Here is a 21,174-nt window from a genome sequence, read left to right on the forward strand (position 1 = left end):
GGAGGGGTGGGGGCAATGGAATCAACCTCCAACCACTGGTGCCGCCCCTCTGTAGCTACAACACCGGTTTATAGACTGGAAATTCCTAGCTCCCTGGATCCACATAAGTGTGGACCTCATGGTTTCTTCCCTAGGCTGCCCCAATGGTCTGCTCTGTTGATGGTAATCAGAGATGATATATTCCAGGCACACTCCACGGCCTTTAGAGTGCAGAGATGCCCCACGGCTTCTCTCTTTGCCGTCTCACTCTCCTCCTGAATAGCCTTACTGCAAAACACAGCTGCTTTAAAGGGTGTGTGCAGACCTTCTGAGCTTGGGTAAATGTTACTCCCAAAAGGTCTCCAGAGTACAGAACCTTTATCTTCAGTATTGAAGTAGGGCATACAGTGCTTTGCAAAACTCTGCAATAAGACCTGATGCTCGAACAATCATAACAACAACAAAAATGTACTTGCACGGTCATTTGTAATGGGCATAGCTTAAATATTAACCAGGCCTCAAATCAGAAATTAAAAACAAACATTACATGGCCCTATATAGCCCAAAATCCATCCTAGACAATTCTCTACGTCAGCCGCACCTAGTATAATCAGATCCACCTACATTTAAAGGCCTGATTAAGCAATTATTGCAGCACTATCTGCAATATCTTACCTGCGTTTTGCTACAGAATATAGGCCGCAGTATAGCATTTATCACTCAACATTTCTTATCACAGAAATTAGGCCCAGATTTTCAAAGACACCATTTTGCAAACAGTCCCCGTCTACAAACATAAGCCAAGGTTTGTACACATGTATTGAGGGTTGTATGTGCATATGCGCACACACAGGCACACACACACAAATGTGTGCCTTTGAAAAGCTGTGTCTAGTTGTTGTTGTTTTTAATTTGTTATGCCTTATACTAGGAAATGAGTTGGAGATTTTTTTTTCTTGAAAGTACAAGTCTGTGAAAATAAATGCATGAGAACTGGCCACGAAGCACCTGACATGAAACTCCAGTGTTTCTAAAGATATAAATAATTGTTGGGAAAAGGACACAAAATGCACCAAATAAAGGTGACTGGTGTACTAGTGGATGAGTTTGAGTTTGGTGATTTCCATAAAGTAAGCATGAAAGCCCAAGACCTTTTAGAAGCCAGCTCTACTCCAGTAAGGTAGAGCTGATGTTGTGTGTATTATTAAAGGGCAATTCCTCTAGGTCAAGCAAAAGGTTTATTGCTGGAGCTGCTCAAACTACAGCTGCCTTGTTTCTTAAAAAAGGGTTGGTAGAAGCAGGGCAGTCCAATTCAATTTACATGGCAGCAGGAGTCTGGACTTTGACACACACAGGTATTCACTGAAAAGAAAATGATTAGAGATACAACCAATTCCTACACTGTGTAACTGAGAAGAATGGTATTGTTCAAAACAAACTTACCTTTGTGCTTTGTTTCCCTTTAGTCCACAAAAGAGACCCAGGAGCCAACTAATGCCCAAGTGAGTAGGATTACTTATAAGTCATCCAAATGACTTATATATAGTCATTTTTTTAACTAATGTCACTGCCACATCCGGTCTGACACAATGTATGAATGTAACAGTTAACAGTCTTTGCAATGGATGGATTTCTACTTAGTTTACATCTTCCTTGCCATGAGTTCACTGCATTACTTACCTCTGAAGTGTATGGCAATGCAATTTGTATGAGTGATGCTGTACAAGTTGTGCTCTACTGTGTCATATTTCTTGGGTGAGCGTGGTTTATTGCGTCATCGCTCTTGTCATGAGTGATGCTTGAGTGTGTTTTGAGTCCGTTTTCCTTTACAAAGTTTTATTGATGCTGTAACGATTTTTGTGTATGTCTCTAGGGTGCTGAACAGCCGCCGGTCACCTCTGTCAATGTAAAATCTGAAAAAAATGCCCCTCCCTCTCAAGAATCGCAGACTGCAAAAGCCCCTGAACCCGCAGCTCAGAAGCAGGCAGCAGCAGCAACTACTGAAGCCCCCAAAGATATGGCTAAGGAGAGACCTGCACCTACTTCCACACCATTGAGCAAACTCTTCTGGAAAAAGGTATGTCTAGATTTCGGAATGTTTCCTCTGCTCCCCATCTCTGCAGTTTGGGGAGATAATGTAACTGATTCCTGATGAAGGAACCAAAGCCAAGAAGTTAAGCAGAGTCACATTTTTAGACAACATAGGTAAGTGTGAATGTCTGTGCAGTTACCACCACTGTGCATGTGCTTTGTGCAGTTGCCTGTGCAAATGGATATTGATGGTTATTTGCACATGTATTTCCTTTACTAGTGTGTAATTATGACCCTTCTGGAAAAGGCCTATATGACTTAATAAAGAGTAATAACTTCCTATAGAATTTTTGAGCTAACCCTATGAATAGGTGATATAAATCTCTATTAAATTATATAGGTTGGTTTAAAAATCCTTTAGAGATTATATTATTCTTTAATAAATTCTATAGGTTTTTAGAGTAATTTCCATAGTAGTCTGTGATGGGTTCGGTCACAGAGACCCCCCCTTGGTTACTGTCACCTGATGAGCTGGAATTGCCTCTGAGCCCATTTTCCCTGCCAGCTTGGAACTCCAGAACACCTGCTTTTTTGAGCCAGACATGCTAGTTTGCTGCAAACACAGACCCAGGTCTGGTTTACGCCCCCAAAGCTGCAGACTTTAACCAAAAACTGCTTAGCAAGTTGCCTATCTCCAGCACCCAGGCACCCAGTTTCAAACCCCAAATAAATCCGTTTCACTCTGTATAAAGTTTATGTATAAATAAATTGTTCACCCTCTATAACACTGATATAGAGCTGATATGCACAGCTGTTTGTTCCCCCAGGTATTAATCACTTACTTTGGTTTCAGAGTAACAGCCGTGTTACTTAGAGACTAACCAATTTAGAGACTAGAGACTAACCTTAGAGACTAACCAATTTATTTGAGCATAAGCTTTCTTTGGGTTACTTTGGGTTAATTAATAACAAAAGTGATTTTATTAAGTATAAAAAGTAGGATTTAAGTGGTTTCAAGTAATAACAGGCAGAATAAAATAAGTTACCAAGAAAAATAAAACAAAACATGCAAGTCTAAGCCTAATACACTAAGAAACTGAATAAAGGTAAATCTCACCCTTAGAGATGTTCCAATAAGCTTCTTTCACAACTAGACTCCTTCCTTGTCTGGGCCCAATCCTTTCCACAGTACAATCCTTGTTAGTTCCAGCAGGCATCTTAAGTGAAAAACAGAAGATTCCACATGACAGGGCCCCTTTGTTCTGGTCCACCCCCTAATATATCTTTGGCACAAGGCGGGAATCCTTTGTCTCTCTCTGGATTCCCACCCCTCCTTCTAAATGGAAAAGCACCAGGTTAAAGATGGATTGCAGTTCAGGTGACATGATCACATGTCACTGTAAGACTTCGTTACCCACTTGCTGACACCCATGTATACAGGAAGGCTTACAAGTAAACAGAGCCATCTACAATCAATTGTTCTAGTCAATGGGAGCCATCAGGATTCTTAACCACCGTTAATGGCCCACACTTTGCATAATTACAGTAGGACCTCAGAGATATGTTACATATTCCTAGTTTCAGATACAAGAATGATACATTCATACAAATAGGATGACCACACTCAGTAGATTATAAGCTTTGTAATGATACCTCACAAGAGACCTTTTGCACAAAGCATATTCCAATTACATCATATTTACACGCAATGTCACAGAGTCTGTTTCTTTTTCTAGGAGTCCCCTGATTTATTTGTTTTACTCATGCTGACGCTCTGAAAATCTGTCCCTCCCTTGGTCTGTTTCTTCTAATGGGTTTCAAACAAGAATGAACTTGCTTATAAGTTTGTGGGTTCAGACTGACTGTTTGGCAGCCCTTAGGTAAAACAATATATTTGATAGAAACTAGCAAGAATTATGAAAATGAAGCTGCAGTTTCTATGGTTCTTTGTGGTACATACAAAAAGGCGGGGCCCTGTCTAGTTTTATTTACCAGAGGAACTACACTGAATCATTGTATCGTGAATAACTGCCCCCCCGGGCTACGGTTCAAATTTAGATGCCAAAAATGAAATGCTTCCAAATAAGTAGATACTGATTAAATGAAGCCCATGAGCTTCTTTGTCTATGATTTCTCTGCTGGGCAGAAGAATTGGAGACATAGTTTCTGTATGCCAGTAACATTGAACATTTGTCGTGCTTACTACTTCACAGATGAAGCAAGCATGATTTGCTTGTTTCACTTCACATCCAAGACAGTTTAAAGCAGTTGTCTGGGTTTATTATTTTCCTATGGCATTGGATGAATCAGGTATTTGTAATAAAAGGAAGCCTGTAAAGTGGGGAAAGAGATATCTGAGAGGTTTCATATTGTTACAGAAACCATATCCACTTTCTGAATATGTCTGGCTCAATGGAGATGCAGAGCAGGATGCATACTGAGCCTCAAGATGGGATAAGAAGAGAAACAGCTGAATCAAAGAGACAAATCCATTAAGTTGTAAATTCACTGACATTAGTGGGAGTTGTACCAGAAATTCACTTAAGCCAAGTTGTCAATTTTTTAATAAATAAGTAACCTAGTCTACTGTGTAAGAGGAAAGAAGGGAAATGTAGATCTGTTCCTGAACATTAACTCTCATTGAAGATTTATGGGCCAAAATTCCATTAGGACTAATAAGTGAGATTCTGCCCTCTACAGAGGGCCAGCACAAAGCCTCTGCACTAGGGGAGTCTCACTAAAGTCTTCTCCTGAGGGCTTCAATTGGACTCAAGTAGTGCAGAGGCCTTCTGCACTGTGGTGAGTTCCATCCAGTATAAATATCAGCTGCCCTCACACACCACAACCCCGTCCAAATATGACAGGCCTAGGCAACTCCCTCCATTTGTTTCTTCTTCTTTTTTTTTTTAACCTGTGTCAATCTGAAGGGAGACTGAAGGGGTATGAGGACATCTCAAGGTCCTTCCTGGCATGTGGGATCTCCTTGAGCCTGCAAAAAGGGCTTGACCATCCTACCTAATGTTTCTTGTGGCCCTCAAAATTCGGAACAAAAATAAACACTATTACTGCAAGACAAGAGTCCCACATGTGCTCTGACACCAGCCCCACTCTAGCCTTGGGTTTATTGTGTTCCTCACCATCCAAATGGTGTTGAGTGATCAGAGTGGAAATTTGCCCCAGTGGTGGACAGGGACTATAGAGAGCTCTGCATATCTCTGTGCAGACCTAACATAGGCTGCAGCAGATATGGGTGACCCTTAGAAATTTCTGAGTATAGTTGGGCCTTCACCAAATGCATGACTCTAAAGACCCCTGAACTTTTGAGGTCTTTGAAACCAGGACCCAAATTTTGCTGCATGGGCCCATCTTTGCCTAATTTTGAACTATCCAAACTTCCTGATTCTGCAAACTTTGGCTGGAAGTCTTATGAGAACAAGATTTGTTGTGAGATTTCTGGTCTTGCCTGCTTCCAGCTGGGATAGAAATATCATGAGCTAACTGGAACCAAATAAAGGGACAATGAAAAATAAGAGAAATTGGAGAAATTGCCCAAGTTTTACAAAGCTCAGGAAAAAATTTGTTTTGAATTTTGTCTGAAAGCCCTGTCTTGCTTTTTATTTAATCCAAAGCAGTGTTTGTCTAGCTTTAGAAGTTGCTTGATTTTTCTCAGACAAGTTGAAAAATATTTGCATTGTTCGCTGAACAGGTGTTATTTTCAAATGTTTTGTTTTCTCGGTAGGAAACAAGACATATTGTAATTGCTTCATAATAAAATCCCTGGCTTGGCTTTAATGATTGAAATAATGCATTGCACCAGTCTACAACTCCCTGTCGGGTGTTTATGTTCATTCATGTTCCCTCGCTCTCTCTCATTGTAATGTAGCTGATTTAAAAATACATGAAAATGTATCTTTTGTCTCCATTAATGAACTAGTTGTTGTCAAAGGAAGGTTGATTGTCATGGAAGAATTATTTTATCTTATCTCATAAGTGGCAGGCATGGTCAAAATTAGGCTAATTAAAAATATGAACCAGGTTCTCAGCTGGTGTGAATTAACTCTTCATTGAGTCCAGTGAAATGATGCTAAATTACACCACCTGAGCTTCTGATGCTATATTCTGTTAATTTAAAATAATCTTTGGATCCAGTTCTTCTCCCACATACATTGTTTTACAGTCATTGAAGCTTATCTTGTTTACATGGGTATAAACCAGTGGGAAATTAGGCCCTTTGTCTTTTGAAAATCTCACTCTTCTCTCTGTTTGAGAAATGGGTACTGTAGGTCAAATCTGAACCTTACATTGGTGCAAACTCCATAATAACTCCATTGATTTGACCAGGGAGAACTGAATTCAATGGAGTGACTAGAGATATAAATGGGTGTCGCTGAGAACAGAATTTGGCCCTTTATATTTAGATGTTTTTTAAAAAATAAAATTACCTGTTTGGTTCGAATGATTATCCCTTACCAGCAAAAGATTTGTGTCACTTCCTTAGGTTTTCTTGATAGAGGAATATATTATATTTCCTTTTACCAGGAATCTTGGTGACCTAATCAGCTGAGGCCAAAGAAGTGCATAAAGGCACAAAATGATTTCCTCCCTCATAGGTTAGCCTGAAACTCAAGTTGCTTTGGAGATATTGCTTGTTGGTTTTTATTTTTACTTTATCAATTCCTTTTGCATACTTAACGTATTGCTCTCTTTCCTTAGTTGTTAGAGAGCAAAAGCTAGTAGCAGTTCAAAATAAGTGTGTGTAATTCACACCAATGTGTAGTGCTTCTTTTGAACTAACAAACAGAAACAATCAACAAACGGATCCAGTTACTTCTCCCTTTCCAGCAGGACTCCCTGGAATCTAAAATGCTTGTCTCTAAAAGGAGCTTTCACTTCAAAATATAACGAATGAAGTGACTGTCAGCAGACTGTAGTGCTAATGCTTTAATTAGAGCTCGGTAAACAGTGCAAAATAATATCTGTGAATGCTTGTTTAACTCTCCAAATTAATTCACTTCTGCTGTGTTTGGCCCTATTTTGTGATCACTTTCCAGGAATATTCTCACAAATGGCTGGAATGTTTACCAACGTAGCCTTTCTATTTTTTAAGCAAATGGTGAATATTAATGGAAAAGCAAATTTTGCATTTGTAATTACAAGTATTTGCACTGGAAACCTGATTCCAGGACTGGAACATATCTAGGCATAGAAAGATACCACATGGCCATTTTGAATATCGAATAATTACAAACAAGCTGCAGGCTAAGAAGAATTCAGGGAAATTGGTCAGTAAATTATCTCAAATAATGGATACATTTTGGAGGGGGAAAATCACAATTTGAAGTAGTTACAGTTTTGAGGTCATAGATGTATCAGCAAAAGACCTGCCTCTGTTACTGAGATGGGAGGCTTCATCTATTGACAGTATAGCCAGCAAGCTGTCCAGCAGGTATGATAAGCATGTACCAAACAGCAACCTTCAGCACTGAGTCATTAGCATGGAATTTGCAGAGCAAACAGTACCTGAAGGGTGCGTGCCATAAAGAAGGAAAATGAATATTTGGGTGGAGAAGGTGGTTATGATGTATTGCCCAGGCCTTATCGAGTCCCTGAAGCGCTTTGTCAACCTCCACTACAGAATGTACTACTGGCAAAGTTGCATGGGAGTAGAGGGTCAGGATATCATCTGAACTCTGGTCTTTTTATCCTGCCTCAAGGGGCCAAAGCAACATAAAGGGGCTTTAAAAGGGAAGATCCCTTGTATAGTAACTGGGAAAAACAGGCACAGCTGATTTCTGAGGAGCCCCTTGAAAGTCCTAATGTAGCAGGCATGCTCGGGTGGGGCTAGGGTTGGGACGTGTATCAAAAGCTGGGCCATAGCATATAGCACTATAGAGGTTCTGGACAGCGCCACTTCCCACAAGCCGGCAGGGACAGGCTGCAATAACTTAAACAGAACCTTTCTAAGTTACACAGGGGCCACCCAAAATCAGAAGGGCACAAAAGTGGCTTAAAGCCATTCTACTTCTCCCATTGGGCTATTGAGTTCTGCCATGTGCCTCTTAAGCAGTAGAGATCAAAATCACACTCAGCTGCATTTTTTTTTTAATTAAAAAATTGCAAAAGAGGAACTCATTAATTAATACTTATGCATTAAAAGAAAATACAGCTTGGTTTGTTAGCTAGCAAATGCATGGCCCAAGAAAAATAGAAAAGTCGAGTCCTATGCAGGGTGGAGATTAGACTCAGATAGAGAGCACCAGGCTCAAGCTGCCATGTGAGAATAATACAGAAGGCAAAGTATAGTATTTACATTAAACTTAAGAAGGGATGCTCAGGAAATGAAACAAAGCCTTATAGCCAGCTCGTTACATCAGGCCTAAAAATAAATTACATTTTCACTTTCACTGCATTTTGTATAGTGCTAACATAAAAGAAAACACTGAACTGAAAACTCCTAGGTACTGGTACAACACCAGTTATGAATTGTAAGAAGGCCTGAAAGTCTTGTAAGTCAGAGGAAGGATTCAGAGCTTAGACAATAACTTATGCACAAACCACCATTACCACTTTAACTAAGTTTTTATAGGAAAAGAAACAGGTAACAGTATCTTACAGGAAGCAGAACAGTACTTTTCAACTAACAAAGAAGCAAAAAAGCTGTAAAATACTGTTATAAGAGGCTGAGAAAATTATTATTTTAAATAATAAAAATACAATGGTATCTCTGTAATAGTGAGGCTAGTGGTTGGATTTCATTTTATTCCTTCAAACAAGGTATTTGCCTTGAAATACTATTCTAAGGTTTGGGCTTGCTCTCTGCAAAGTCTGTTTTCTCTCTTTGTAAGGAATTTAAGCTCAGTCACATTGGTGTAAATCAGGAGTGACTCTTGAATTTTGTGAAATTAATTCCAATTTACCCCAGTGTAACTGACAGCAGAATTTCGACTTATAAATCCAGAAAGCTCAGTCAATGTAATTTATGGCTATAGGAATATCACCGTGTATTCAAGACAAATAAAGTTGATAAAATTGTTCTCCCTATAATTTATTATTATACAAATTGTAGAGTCCGCCTTTTAAAACTAATCATAGAACATAGTGTCATTTTTAATTTTTATTATTGCTTTGTTGAGTACAGAGGAAGACAGGCCCATACCCTAGAGGAGAATGTAAGTTAATGTAAAATCATTCAAAGTTTGTTGACCATCCATAACCAATTCTGTCCTTTCATTGTCTTTTGTTTTGGACAGTACATCTCTGGTGCCAATGGGCGTTGAGGCACACCCCAAGCCTGTACCAGGGCAGAACATTTATGTATCTTGACTTTGACAGGTTTCCTGTCTGCCTATGCCAAATGCTGAATTGTACTGTTAAAAGGTATTGTGGGATGTATACTTTAGCATAAGTAAAGTAAGTAGAATACAATGTAGCATGACTTCCCAATACTCTCATTTAGTATCTACTATATACTATATTAATATGTGTATAGTATATACTATATTAATAGCATTGGCAGTTCTCACAAAAGAAAAATCAAATCATTTATAACTCCTGATTTCTGGGGATGTTCTTACTGTGTTTTGTGGGATTGCTGCTTTGCAGCTCCAAATTGAACAATAATCCCAACAGGTTAATCCATTACTAAAAGAAATCTACTTTGACCTTTCTCGGCACTGTATTATAAAAGTTAATGTGGGATGAAATACCACCCTGTGAATGGACTCTAAATCCTACTTACAATCCAAGTCAACATTTCAGAGCCTTTTTCTACAACCTGCCGAGAAACTATAAAAAGAAACCATTTGGGATATCCAAAGTCAGGGGTCATAGGCCAATGTCCTTTCTGTCTTAATCTTAGGTACCTACATGGCCCCCATTATTATTGTGTCTGAATGACTCTCAATTCCCCAGGGAAGTAGGGAAGTACTAATATTCCCATATTATAGATGGGAAACAGAGACATGAGGCTTGTCTACATGATGTGTTAGTCTGCACTACTGGAGGTGTAAATTCCGTTGTACACCAGTGTGTCGTGTACTAACTGTCTGCGTGAACCCTGCTGGCTCACACTTAAAGTTCCCTGGTGAGCTTTGATGTAGTCCCAGTACAGCAACATGCACTGGGGAACTTTAAGTGTGAGCCAGTAGGGTTCACACAGACAGTTAGTGCACCACACACTGGTGTGCACTAGAATTTACAGTTTGGCTGGTGTGGACTAATGCAGTGGTTCTCAACCAGGGGTCTGGGGCCCACTGGGGAGCCCCCAAGCAGGTTTCAGGGGATCTGCCAAGCAGGGACGGTATTAAACTTTCTGCCCTGGGCCACAGCAAGCCGAAGTCTGACCACATGGGGTTGAAGCCTGGAGTTCCAAGCCCCGCCACCCAGGGCTGAAGCCAAAGCCTGAGCAGCTTAGCTTCACAGGGCCCCTTGTGGCGTGGGGCCCCAGGCAAATGCCTGCTTGCTACCCCCTAATGCTGGCTCTGCCTTTTACATGCAGAAAAACATTGTGGCACAGGTGGGCCATGGAGTTTTTATAGCATGTTGGGGGGGGCCTCAGAAAGAACCCCTGGACTAATGCATCATTTCAACAAGCCCTAAGACTCAAACCCTCAAAAGATATGTAGGTGCCTAACTCCCATTGCAGTCCAACCTCCTATTGTTCCCTGTTCCTTTTTCAATAGAAAACTTAGGTAAAATGGTGAGAGGTTTGTGTAAATTACTGTCTGAGCTCTGAATCCCTCCTGGGCCTAAGTGACTTGCCCAAGGTCATACAGGAGGTCTGTGGCAGAGTAGGGAAGGATCTGAGTTACCCAGGAAAGAATTTTCTGTAGTATCTGGCTGGTGAATCTTGCCCATATGCTCAGGGGTTAGCTGATCACCATATTTGGGGTCGGGAAGGAATTTTCCTCCAGGGCAGATTGGAAGAGGCCCTGGAGGTTTTTCACCTTCCTCTGTAGCATGGGGCACGGTTCACTTGCTGGAGGATTCTCTGCTCCTTGAAGTCTTTAAACCACGATTGGAGGACTTCAATAGCTCAGACATAGGTGAGAGGTTTTTCGCAGGAGTGGGTGGGTGAAATTCTGTGGTCTGCGTTGTGCAGGAGGTCAGACTAGATGATCATAATGGTCCCTTATGACCTTAGTGTCTATGAATCTCCAGAATCCCAGGCAAGTAACCAGTGGCCCATACTTCCTCTTGAGGTTTAATGGTATGAAGAATATAACTGTTTAAATATTGAATATGTTATTGGGTATTAACCCCTTATGAGTTAGCAGGGTTTCGAGAAGAGAAGTCTTGTATAAAAGATTTCGGTTTTCTATGTCCAGTGCCCTCCTCCAACCTATGCATGGAGTCCCTACTACAGAGCCCAATTGTTCATACTTTGCAATGAAAGTAAGAATTTGACCCTTTATTGCTTTGTGTGTAAGTTTAAAAGCTTTTGCATTCCATTGAAACATCCTGCACGGAAAAACTAAATACAGCCAAGCATCGGTATGTCAACCAAGATGTGGAAATAAAACTGGAAGTTAACAGAATCACAGCAGCAGTTTGGAAACTATCTTTGTAGTTATAGGAGTGACATTTCCTTTATGATGTCATGGCAGCAATGGAGTGGATTTTGCAGTTTGTACAGCAGCTCCAGTGTTCTCTTTCAGCTTTTATTTACAAAGCACAGTCAGAAGGAGTTTCATTTTCTAGAGTGAAGTATTTTAAAATAAGATCTGAAAGTTAAATCATCATTATAGCATGTAAAGCATAATATGAAAGGTCTGAACCTTACAGGGCTGAAGGAAAGTAAGTAACTCTCAAATGCATTTTTGTAAGTATAACACACAAAATAGGTCTTAACAGGATGAGGGTAGTCATTTTCCTGTCTCATTCATCATGCTGAAACAACAGGCCAGGCCTGTAATTCAGAAGCTATAGCAGCATATCTACAGTATACAATACTATAGGAAATAGAGAGAGGGAGTGTAGTTTGATCTACACTTGAAAGTTATATCAGCATAGCTATGTCAGTCAAGATGTGAAAAAAAAAAAATACCCCTGACCGATGAGGCTGTGTAGCCATAACCCACAGCATAGACACTGTTATGTTGATGGAAGAGAGCTTCTGTCAATGTAGCTATCATCATTCAGGGAGGTGATGTTCCTACACCAACAGAAAAACCTCTTCTGCATCTACAATACAGAGCTATGCTGGCATAGCTATTCCGGTATGGATCTCGGTAGCATACACAAACCCTGTGACTCAGGCTGAGGGGTTTTAGAAAATAGGTATAATATGACAAAAGCACATGCAATTGTGCATCCAGTATGTACACACACATCTAGTAACAGCACTCAAAATGGCTGTAGGGATTTCATCTATCAGTGACTGATTAGAAGCATGGGGTGAAATCCTGACCCGGTTGAAGGCAATGAGAACACTCTCATTGATTTCAAGAGGGTAAGAATTTCACCTATGATGATCAATTAGCACAGAAGCTCTGACAGTTGCAGTACTGGGTTGTGCAAAGTAGGCACACAAATGTACAACCTATAAAGTGCACACAAAGTTCTGACTGAGAATAGTGGATCAACATGTATGTAATGCAAAGTGTGAATGCGGTAGTAAGGGGTAATTATATAATAACATCTACATTTGAAAAATAATTCACAGATCTGACCTGAGTTCCAAAGCCAGCACATATCTAGCGTTTAAAAACAATTAGATTTGATGTATATTTGTAAGTATAAAGAAACCCTGATGTGATAACTGTATACAAAGTTCCACCTCCAGGTCAAGTTAATGGAAATACTTTAAAAACTTTGAAAATTATAAAAGGGGGTTCTAGGGTATGTGCACACACATATGCAATTGTACAGGATTCCTTCCTCATAATAATTATAACCAAATTATTATAAAAATATCATTCTTAATAGCAGGCTAAGAACTCCAGACAAGGCACCTTATAATTTCTTCAGGAACACTGTGGGATGCCTAATTAAAATGTGTATTAGCAACATTGCGCAGGTAAAATGAGAGATTTCATATGCAGTTGTCATCACTGCAAATTAGATGTGCATTTTGTACATGCCTATTTTAAAAAAAATCTGGCTCTGTAATTGTGTTTATAAAGTAGGTTTGATATTATTTTTAAATTGGAAGTTTTATTTAACTTTCCTAAATTTTTCTGACTCTAAATTACCTACTCTTAAATTGTACAGTCCAGTGACCAATGAATAAAAGTACCTCACTATTGTAAGTATAATGTTGTAAGGCATGGAATATTCAACAAATTAATCCCTCTGAATGGCTGATTATCTCTTAATATTTTCTAACAGACAGCAGCACTTCTTTCTTCCTTCCTTCCCTCCAGTATTTGGCATTTCCTCCCAGGATGCAATTGTTATCGCTAGAGAAACTAAACCCCCTGCACAGAAAGCGCTTGAGAGAAAACTCATTCGGGCTGCAGCTGTAACAGCAGTAGCTGTAATAGGATTCCAAATGCTAATCTTTGAAAGATGAGCTCCTTGAAGCTAAGTCATTGCCTTACTGAGCCACTCTTCCAGCTCATGCAATGATCCGTTTCCTTCTAGCAAAGAAATGGTGAATTGATTGTGTGTATTCATAATGCAGATCAAATAGAAATACAGATTAAAATTATTACTATCAATTAACTGTTTAATTAACTTTCATACATTTAAATTCTGTTCATAGAGTAATTTTTAAACACATTTTAGATGCGCACAGGAATTTCTAGAAGAGGAACATTGCAATTAAATGTAATGCTGGAAAAAGTTACGATTGTGAACATCTAATCTTGATTCCTATCAAAATACCGTTCATCCCATTGAAAAAGGAAAAAAATGCCCAGGAAAAAAATAGATCAGACAAACCCGTGTTTAGCAATATATTACAATCTGTTTCAATGCATGCTAGGAAATCTGAGGCTAATTTCTCTGAACTAATATACGGTCCAATCTTGTCATACTTACATTGGAGGGTGCTGTTAGGGGTATTATTGCAATTAATGGGATTACTTGTGTGGGAAGGTGCTATGCAGTGTGAATCAGGATGGCAAAATTTTGCCTGTAGATACGTAGGGCACAGTTGTGACCATGGCTATGTACCTGAGCAGGGGAGTAAGGAGGTCAATACACACATTACCAATGGCAGCATGGGGTGGGGAGAGACAACTTGCACTGGGTCGCTACTCCCACTTCCACACAGGTTGGCGGGGAATGGGTGGGCAAGAGCAGGATTAGAAGAGCCTTGGTTCTGTCCCTCAAGTGTGCTCTCTGGAGCAGTGGAGCTGGAGCGGCAGGGGAAGTTATCTGCAGGTACAGGGCTGGCTCAAATTACCTTTCTCCTGGAGCTTGGGGAGAACCAGTAACCAGATTGACTATGCCTGGTCCTGAGGCAGTGTGACTATGCCCTCGGGGCTTGTAGCAAAGCTGCAGTTGAACCCTTAATGGGTCCAAATGATCAAAACAAAATAGTAAGAAAGGGCAGTGTTGGCAGTAGGGATGAACAATTATAGAGCTCCTGTGGGCCCTTCACATGCATGGTGCAGAGAGCCTACAGCCACTTGTCATTCATCAGCTGAAGGAACAGTCATGGGGAAGGGGGGGTTGTGCTGTAGAGCCTTTGAGGTGGGATGGGGGTGGTGAAATAGATATCTTCCCCTGTAACCCATCTCCATGCATTTCACCCACAAAAGGTTGCATTATATCCAGACAATCAGGATTATTTACTGAAGATTATTCATGCACTTCGCCAACCCCATTTTCAAAAATTCAGATGATGTGCTTTATACCATGGGCACCCGCGTGTGCATGTTACAGTTCCCCTCTGTGCCCAGGACATGGAGGATAGCAGTTGTTACAGCCTATAGCAATAGAGCCGTGGTTCTTTAGTTCAAACTGTAGCAGCTCATGCTTCTTAGGTCCCCCATTCAATCCCCAGTGTGTAAACCAAGAGGAGGTCACCATATAGGCTCGTACATTAAAAGTAACTCTATACAATGTACATAAATATTGCATGAATGTCTATAAATCGATGTGACACATTTGCAGCAGTTGCTTTGTACAATATTTTAAATTATATTCACTTTGTTGGCAATGTAAACAGCAGGTCATGTCTAAATGTCAACGTCTAGTGTAACTACTTTCATTTTAGTTCAGTGTTTAAGGGGCTGAATGCAAAGTAAGATGCATTTATGATGTTATGCATCATTCTGCAATTGGCTGTAAAATGCTGCAAAGGCTGTGTTCAGATCAAATTATTCAGGTTATTTCCATGCGAATAGCTTGGTTTCTAAGACAGAAAGGAAGATGCTTCTCTATATGGTGACTGTGAGTTCCGAATTAATTAACATTTCTTTAGTGCACAGGAGAAAGTCCTTTTGGGGGGGGGGGTCTACCTGGGCTGGAGCGTTATAACAATTTGTATAGTGGGGGTGCTGAGAGCCACTGATCAAATTGTAAACCCCGTATATGATGGAAACCACTTCAAGCCAGGGAGTGCAGGAGCACACCTAGTTCCAGCACCTATGTACCTGCGCAGTTATAAAAGAGAGAGCAGTCAGCCAAGGAAATGCACGTTTAGCCCATACCCAGGTGGGATCTGAAGCATCCATACATCAATGAGGCACCTGTGTTCCTCCTGGTTGTGTTCTCTGTATTGTGAAGTTTGCTTGAACACGATAAGCTCTCAGAGGTGTGGCCCTAAGTAGACTGTGGAATGAGGCATTCAAGTGAATAGACACAATTTTTCATTAACACTTTAGAGCTCATTTGGACCCCAATCCTGCTAAATGCAGAGCACCTCTTGCAAATTGCTGAGCACGTATTAACTTTCATGAATTCCAGTGGAAGTTGAGCACACTCAGGAGGTGTTCTAGACCCCATAGGATCAGGATCTTGGTAAGATAATGGATCTGATTCTCCATTACCTTGCAGCTCATGTAGTTATTTACACCTGTGCAAAGTGGGGGGAGGGGGGAAGGAGGATGGGAGAGCACTACTGATATGACTGAGTTGAGAATTCTGAGTCTGATGTCTTTCATCCACCCCAGATTTCCTTTGCACTGGTATGAGTGACTAATCCCGGTGAAAGCCAGTGAAGAATTAGACCCACTATTGTTTTCACAAGTTATTTAATCTTATTCCCATTTCTGTTTACAAACCTCTGGGCCTGATCCTCCTCTCACTCATGCCCATTTTAGAGAAGTATAACTGACTTTAATGAAATTACTCCTGATTTATACCACTGTAAGTGTTCACATTCTATGTTGATTACATTTTTGTTTTAAATTTTGAGTAAAGGTGAATATTGTACTTGGGAACTAAGGCCCCAATTCAAGAAAGCACTTTTTTTCAGGAAAGTTCTCAAACACGTGTCTAACAAAGCTTGCACTTAAATCGCACTGATTTAAGCATTTTCTTAAATAGGGATGGACTTAAGCACATGCTTCAGTGCTTTCCCGACTGGGGGCCCTAAAGGATGTAATGCAATTCATAGAATAATTGTACCTGATGTTCATTCTTTCTGTATAGAATTCCTGCATTTCTAACTCAAGACATCATTGTTACATTATAACAGCATTACAAAAAAGTACTGATTTAAAGAGTATGACAGATGAATGATTTTCTGCCTTCTTAATATGTGTCAAAAATAACCCTAGACTGCACCAGAAGACACAGAGGTTGTAATCAATGAGAAAGTGGAGGCATCCTTAGAAGCAGTGGCTCCTGACAAAGATGAGACTAAAAGCCCAGAAACTGCAGAAGTAAAACCTAGAAGAGAAGAAAATAAAAACCCCAAAACAAACCTGAGGAAGTTTTTTAAACTGGTAAGCAGAATCTTTGAACAAGAGGATCTGAGGGAGCTTTGTTCAAAACTTGTGGGTGGTAACTTTTTAAGCAATTCTCATAATGAGTTTACAATTCTGCTTGCATACAGCAATGAAAGCTACATATGTAAATAATGGAGACAATCTTTATAACTGACCAGAGGCACGTAAATGCTCTTGTAATAGTATGGAAACATTTGTGTGGCTACTTTGCATGTGAAATTACTATTACTACACATAAAATATCATTATTTATATTTCTGTAGAGCCCAAAATATGCTAGGTGCTGTAAAAGTGTCACCCACTGTTTATTTTGTAAAAAGAAAAGGAGGACTTGTGGCACCTTAGAGACTAACCAGTTTATTTGAGCATGAGCTTTCGTGACCTACAGCTCACTTCATCGGATGCATACTTTCCACAGTATGCATCCGATGAAGTGAGCTGTAGCTCACGAAAGTTCATGCTCAAATAAATTGGTTAGTCTCTAAGGTGCCACAAGTCCTCCTTTTCTTTTTGCGAATACAGACTAACACGGCTATTACTCTGAAACCTGTTTATTTTGTGTTACATAGCTCCCTCTAGTGGCTGCTCCACAAGCGTTTATGGGTCTGCTAGAGCTAACAGCTCCTAAGTAGCAGAGATAGAGCCTGATCCAAAGCCCATTGAAGTCAATGGGAGTCTTTTAATTAATTTTGGTGGGCTTTGAATCAGGCAGCTGTTCTTTAGGTCAGAGACAGAGGGTTATGCTTAGCATGCTGAAGGTCTCAGGTTCAAACCCCATTGTCAGCCCAAGTGGGGCTAGCTACCTAGATACAGCCCCTTACTTCACCAATCTTACAATCTAAAAAGACAAAATCAAAATATAACCCTCAACTGCTGGGGTGGGGTGGAAATGGAAACAACATACAAGGAACTGATCAAGGTAATAAGTGGCATGTATCTTGTTATTTCCATGGACACGAACCACTATCATGGTGAACGCACATGCAAATGACAGTGTAGTAATCTAACCGGCAATTGTACCCTCATTCACTGCAGTTGAGGTCACTTCTTCAAATGACCCTAAAGAAGCAGAAAAGAAAACAGTCCTGGTATAGAACTAACCTGCTGCTCTGATTAAAACACTATCAGGTCTGGGACTTTTAAAAGCATTTTATTTGTTTTGGCTAGGTGGTTCAGATGCTGTTTTATTGGTTAGGTAGTTACCTGATATGGAGTCATAGCTGTATAGAACTTAGCTTTTATCTGACACCATATAATGGCCCAGCATGTCATGGCATATTTTCAAATATGTGTATGCACAATTGTGGAAACTGTATGCAGAAATTAGGTGGATGCAGAGTTTTTGAAATCGGAGCCTGTCAAGGTTCCTTCCCCACTCTGAACTGTAGGGTAAGATGTGGGGACCTGCATGAAAGACCCCTCTAAGCTTATTCTTACCAGCTTAGGTTAAAAGCTGCCACCACCAAAGTGTTACACAAAGAACAAGGGAAGTGCCCACTTGGAAACGTCTCCCCCGAAAAATATCCCCCCAAGCACTACACCCCCTTTCCTGGGGAAGGCTTGATAAACATCCTCACCAATTTGCATAGGTGAACACAGATCCAAACCCTTGGATCTTAAGAACAATGAAAAAGCAATCAGGTTCTTAAAAGAAGAATTTTAATTAAAGAAAAAGTAAAAGAATCACCTCTGTAAAATCAGGATGGTAAATACCTTACAGGGTAATCAGATTCAAAACATAGAGAATCCCTCTAGGCAAAACCTTAAGTTACAAAAAGACACAAAAACAGGAATATACATTCCATTCAACACAACTTATTTTATCAGCCATTTAAACAAAACAGAATCTAATGCATATCTAACTAGATTGCTTACTGACTCTTTACAGGAGTTCTGACCTGCATTCCTGCTCTGGTCCTGGCGAAAAAAACAGACAGAGAGGACCCTTCCCCCCCCCCACTTTCCCCCCCCCGAGCTTTGAAAGTATCTCGTCTCCTCATTGGTCATTTTGGTCAGGTGCCAGCGAGGTTATCTTAGCTTCTTAATCCTTTACAGGTGAAAGGGTTTTTCCTCTGGCCAGGAGGGATTTAAAGGTGTTTACCCTTCCCTTTATATTTATGACAGAGCCATTATCTGGATCACCCTACATTCTTTTAACAAGTTAGGTATGCATTTGGCTGGACCACTGCACTCTAATTTGAAAATACCATTGCCACAAGTGAATTCACATATGTTTTTCAGCACACATGTGGATTCTCGGGTCTGCTCCAGTTGCTGAAAGCAGGTAGAAAGCTGATTTAACCAATTCCCTGAAGATTTATAAGGGATATCCAGGGGCCATAGTGCTGACAGAGCAACTCTGCACAATCTCCTAATCCTAGACCTCTGTGCAGTGGGTATTCCTAGAAGAAAGAGGATGGTTTGTGCATCCTTATACTTCTGAGATCCCCAGCTTCCAGAATGGTAGATCTGAAGATTGGGGAGAATTGTTTATTGTAGCAGCTACAAGTACCAATACAGGATCAGAGCTCAATTGTGCTAGGAGCTGTGCAGACATGCAATTAAAAAAAAACAGTCCTAGCCCCAAAGAACTCACCATTTTGGCTGTGACATGATGAAACACGTGGCTGAGACAAACCAATGGAGAGGAGTGGAGATGAAGGACTGTAAAGAGAACAAGTTGTCATACTGTTGTCCCTCAGGTCTGAGTGGTTAATCGATGCTTGGGGCTTTGCGGGTTGTTTCCATTAGGAGGAGAAACTGATGATGGAGTCAGGTATTTCTTGAGTGCAGTCTTGTTTATGTACAAAGTCCTGTTTCCCTGAACACAGCAGGCTTGCACTTCCAAGCCTTTTTCCAGTGAGCACTCTGCCCCAAAGCGCTCTTTCGCTTTCTCTTTCTGCTTCTTCCGAAGGAAGGCCATCCTAAAAGTACTTTTCTGGCTGTCTCCTGGCTTTTGTGCTAGCTTTCTGCTTCTTTTCTGACACACAGACACATTCAGTACTGCAATCCAATCAAACTCCCTGTTTCCACTATCATTCACTGAACAAAGAGGGATTTAATTGCTTCCCCATGTAGACTAAATGGAAGGCATCCAGCACACCATGCAGATTAGTAATACAATTAGGATCTAGTTTCCGATATTCTAAAGTATCTAAAGGAGTCAGGCACCCAACAACCATTTAATTTCAAAGGGAACTGGGCACTTAACTCACTGGGGCTTTTTTTTTTTTTTAAATCCCAGTTCCAGCCCCAAATCTTTGTTTGCATATGGACATTTGGTAATTACACATAAAAATTTGTCACCCAATTGATCATGTAAGCTTGTAAACAAATGCATGCCTAACTTGTTGCAAAAGCAGGCCATATGAATCAGCAGCTATGTACATCAGGCTTCAATTCTGAGATGACCATGACACCCCCACCCCCACCCTGAAAAATTTAAAAAGTAGCACTGATTAAATATAAAGCTCTTTTCCATGCCTATCTTACGTCGCCATGACAAAACAAACAAGACTCTGTTAAAAAGCACTAAATGTAACACTGCTCTAATCAGAGCAAGGAGTTGGTCTTGGCTCAGCTTCTCTGTTTTCTGCTTCTTTAAAAGAGGAAGACGCTGATATATTATCCTCATTGTTAAGGAATAAAAACAAGGAACTAAGACTATGACAAATATCCCCTCCATGCTGAAAACAGAATTGTACTAATTGCATAACTGAACCTACAGCATTTTGAACTGTTTATTGTTGATTTAGCCCATTTTGGTTTATCCAATCATTCCCAAACAGACCCTGATTTCCTTTGTTGTTCTTGAAGTATGTGCCAAATAATTTCACTGAATGATTTTCACTTTATTGGATACTATCCATCTGGTTGCCTAGAATACTAGACATTGAGTAGGTATATTATTTGATGTGTGATTGGTCACCTAAGTTGCATGGTGTTATTTCTGCTCCCTACCTGGATGAAAGTTTTTAAAAGTAGAAGGGTAACAAATGATGAATAACAACCTTTCCTAACATTTTTCGACAAATAACCACATGCTGAAATGTGCAGGAAGTGTTTAGGATTCCCCAGCTGTTGTCTAGAGCTGGGTAATTATAGCTTCATATCTCCCCACCTCATCCTGTTCCCCTGGCATGATCTTCCACTCCAGGGGGTCACCTGGAGGGAGAAGTGCCTGTGCTTGGTACTGTGCAGAGATGTGTATAGTGGGGAATCTCTTTGCACAGAACAGCTGGGTACTGTGGGGACCTAGTCGCTGTAATTTCCACTCAAAGGCTATTTGATGTCATCTGTACGTCTCCCTAGGAGGGACACT

General features: G+C 40.4%; 1 protein-coding gene across 9 annotated transcripts in view; it reads left to right on the top strand.

The window, feature by feature from the left end:
* The window catches only part of BCAS1 (brain enriched myelin associated protein 1), an 85,148-nt gene that overhangs the window by 43,929 nt on the left and 20,045 nt on the right, over window positions 1-21,174 (top strand). For 5 of the 9 annotated variants that reach the window (XM_043527014.1, XM_043527017.1, XM_043527012.1 and 2 more), the window contains 3 exons: window positions 1,446-1,481; window positions 1,853-2,056; window positions 16,683-16,850. In XM_043527014.1, coding sequence (XP_043382949.1) covers window positions 1,446-1,481; window positions 1,853-2,056; window positions 16,683-16,850 — 408 coding nt within the window. The remainder of the gene's footprint in view (window positions 1-1,445; window positions 1,482-1,852; window positions 2,057-16,682; window positions 16,851-21,174) is intronic. The other 4 variants (XM_043527018.1, XM_043527020.1, XM_043527015.1 and 1 more) reach the window with 1 other exon arrangement.

This window comes from Chelonia mydas, chromosome 13 (genome assembly GCF_015237465.2).
Source record: "Chelonia mydas isolate rCheMyd1 chromosome 13, rCheMyd1.pri.v2, whole genome shotgun sequence".
NCBI classification, from domain to species: Eukaryota; Metazoa; Chordata; order Testudines; family Cheloniidae; genus Chelonia; species Chelonia mydas.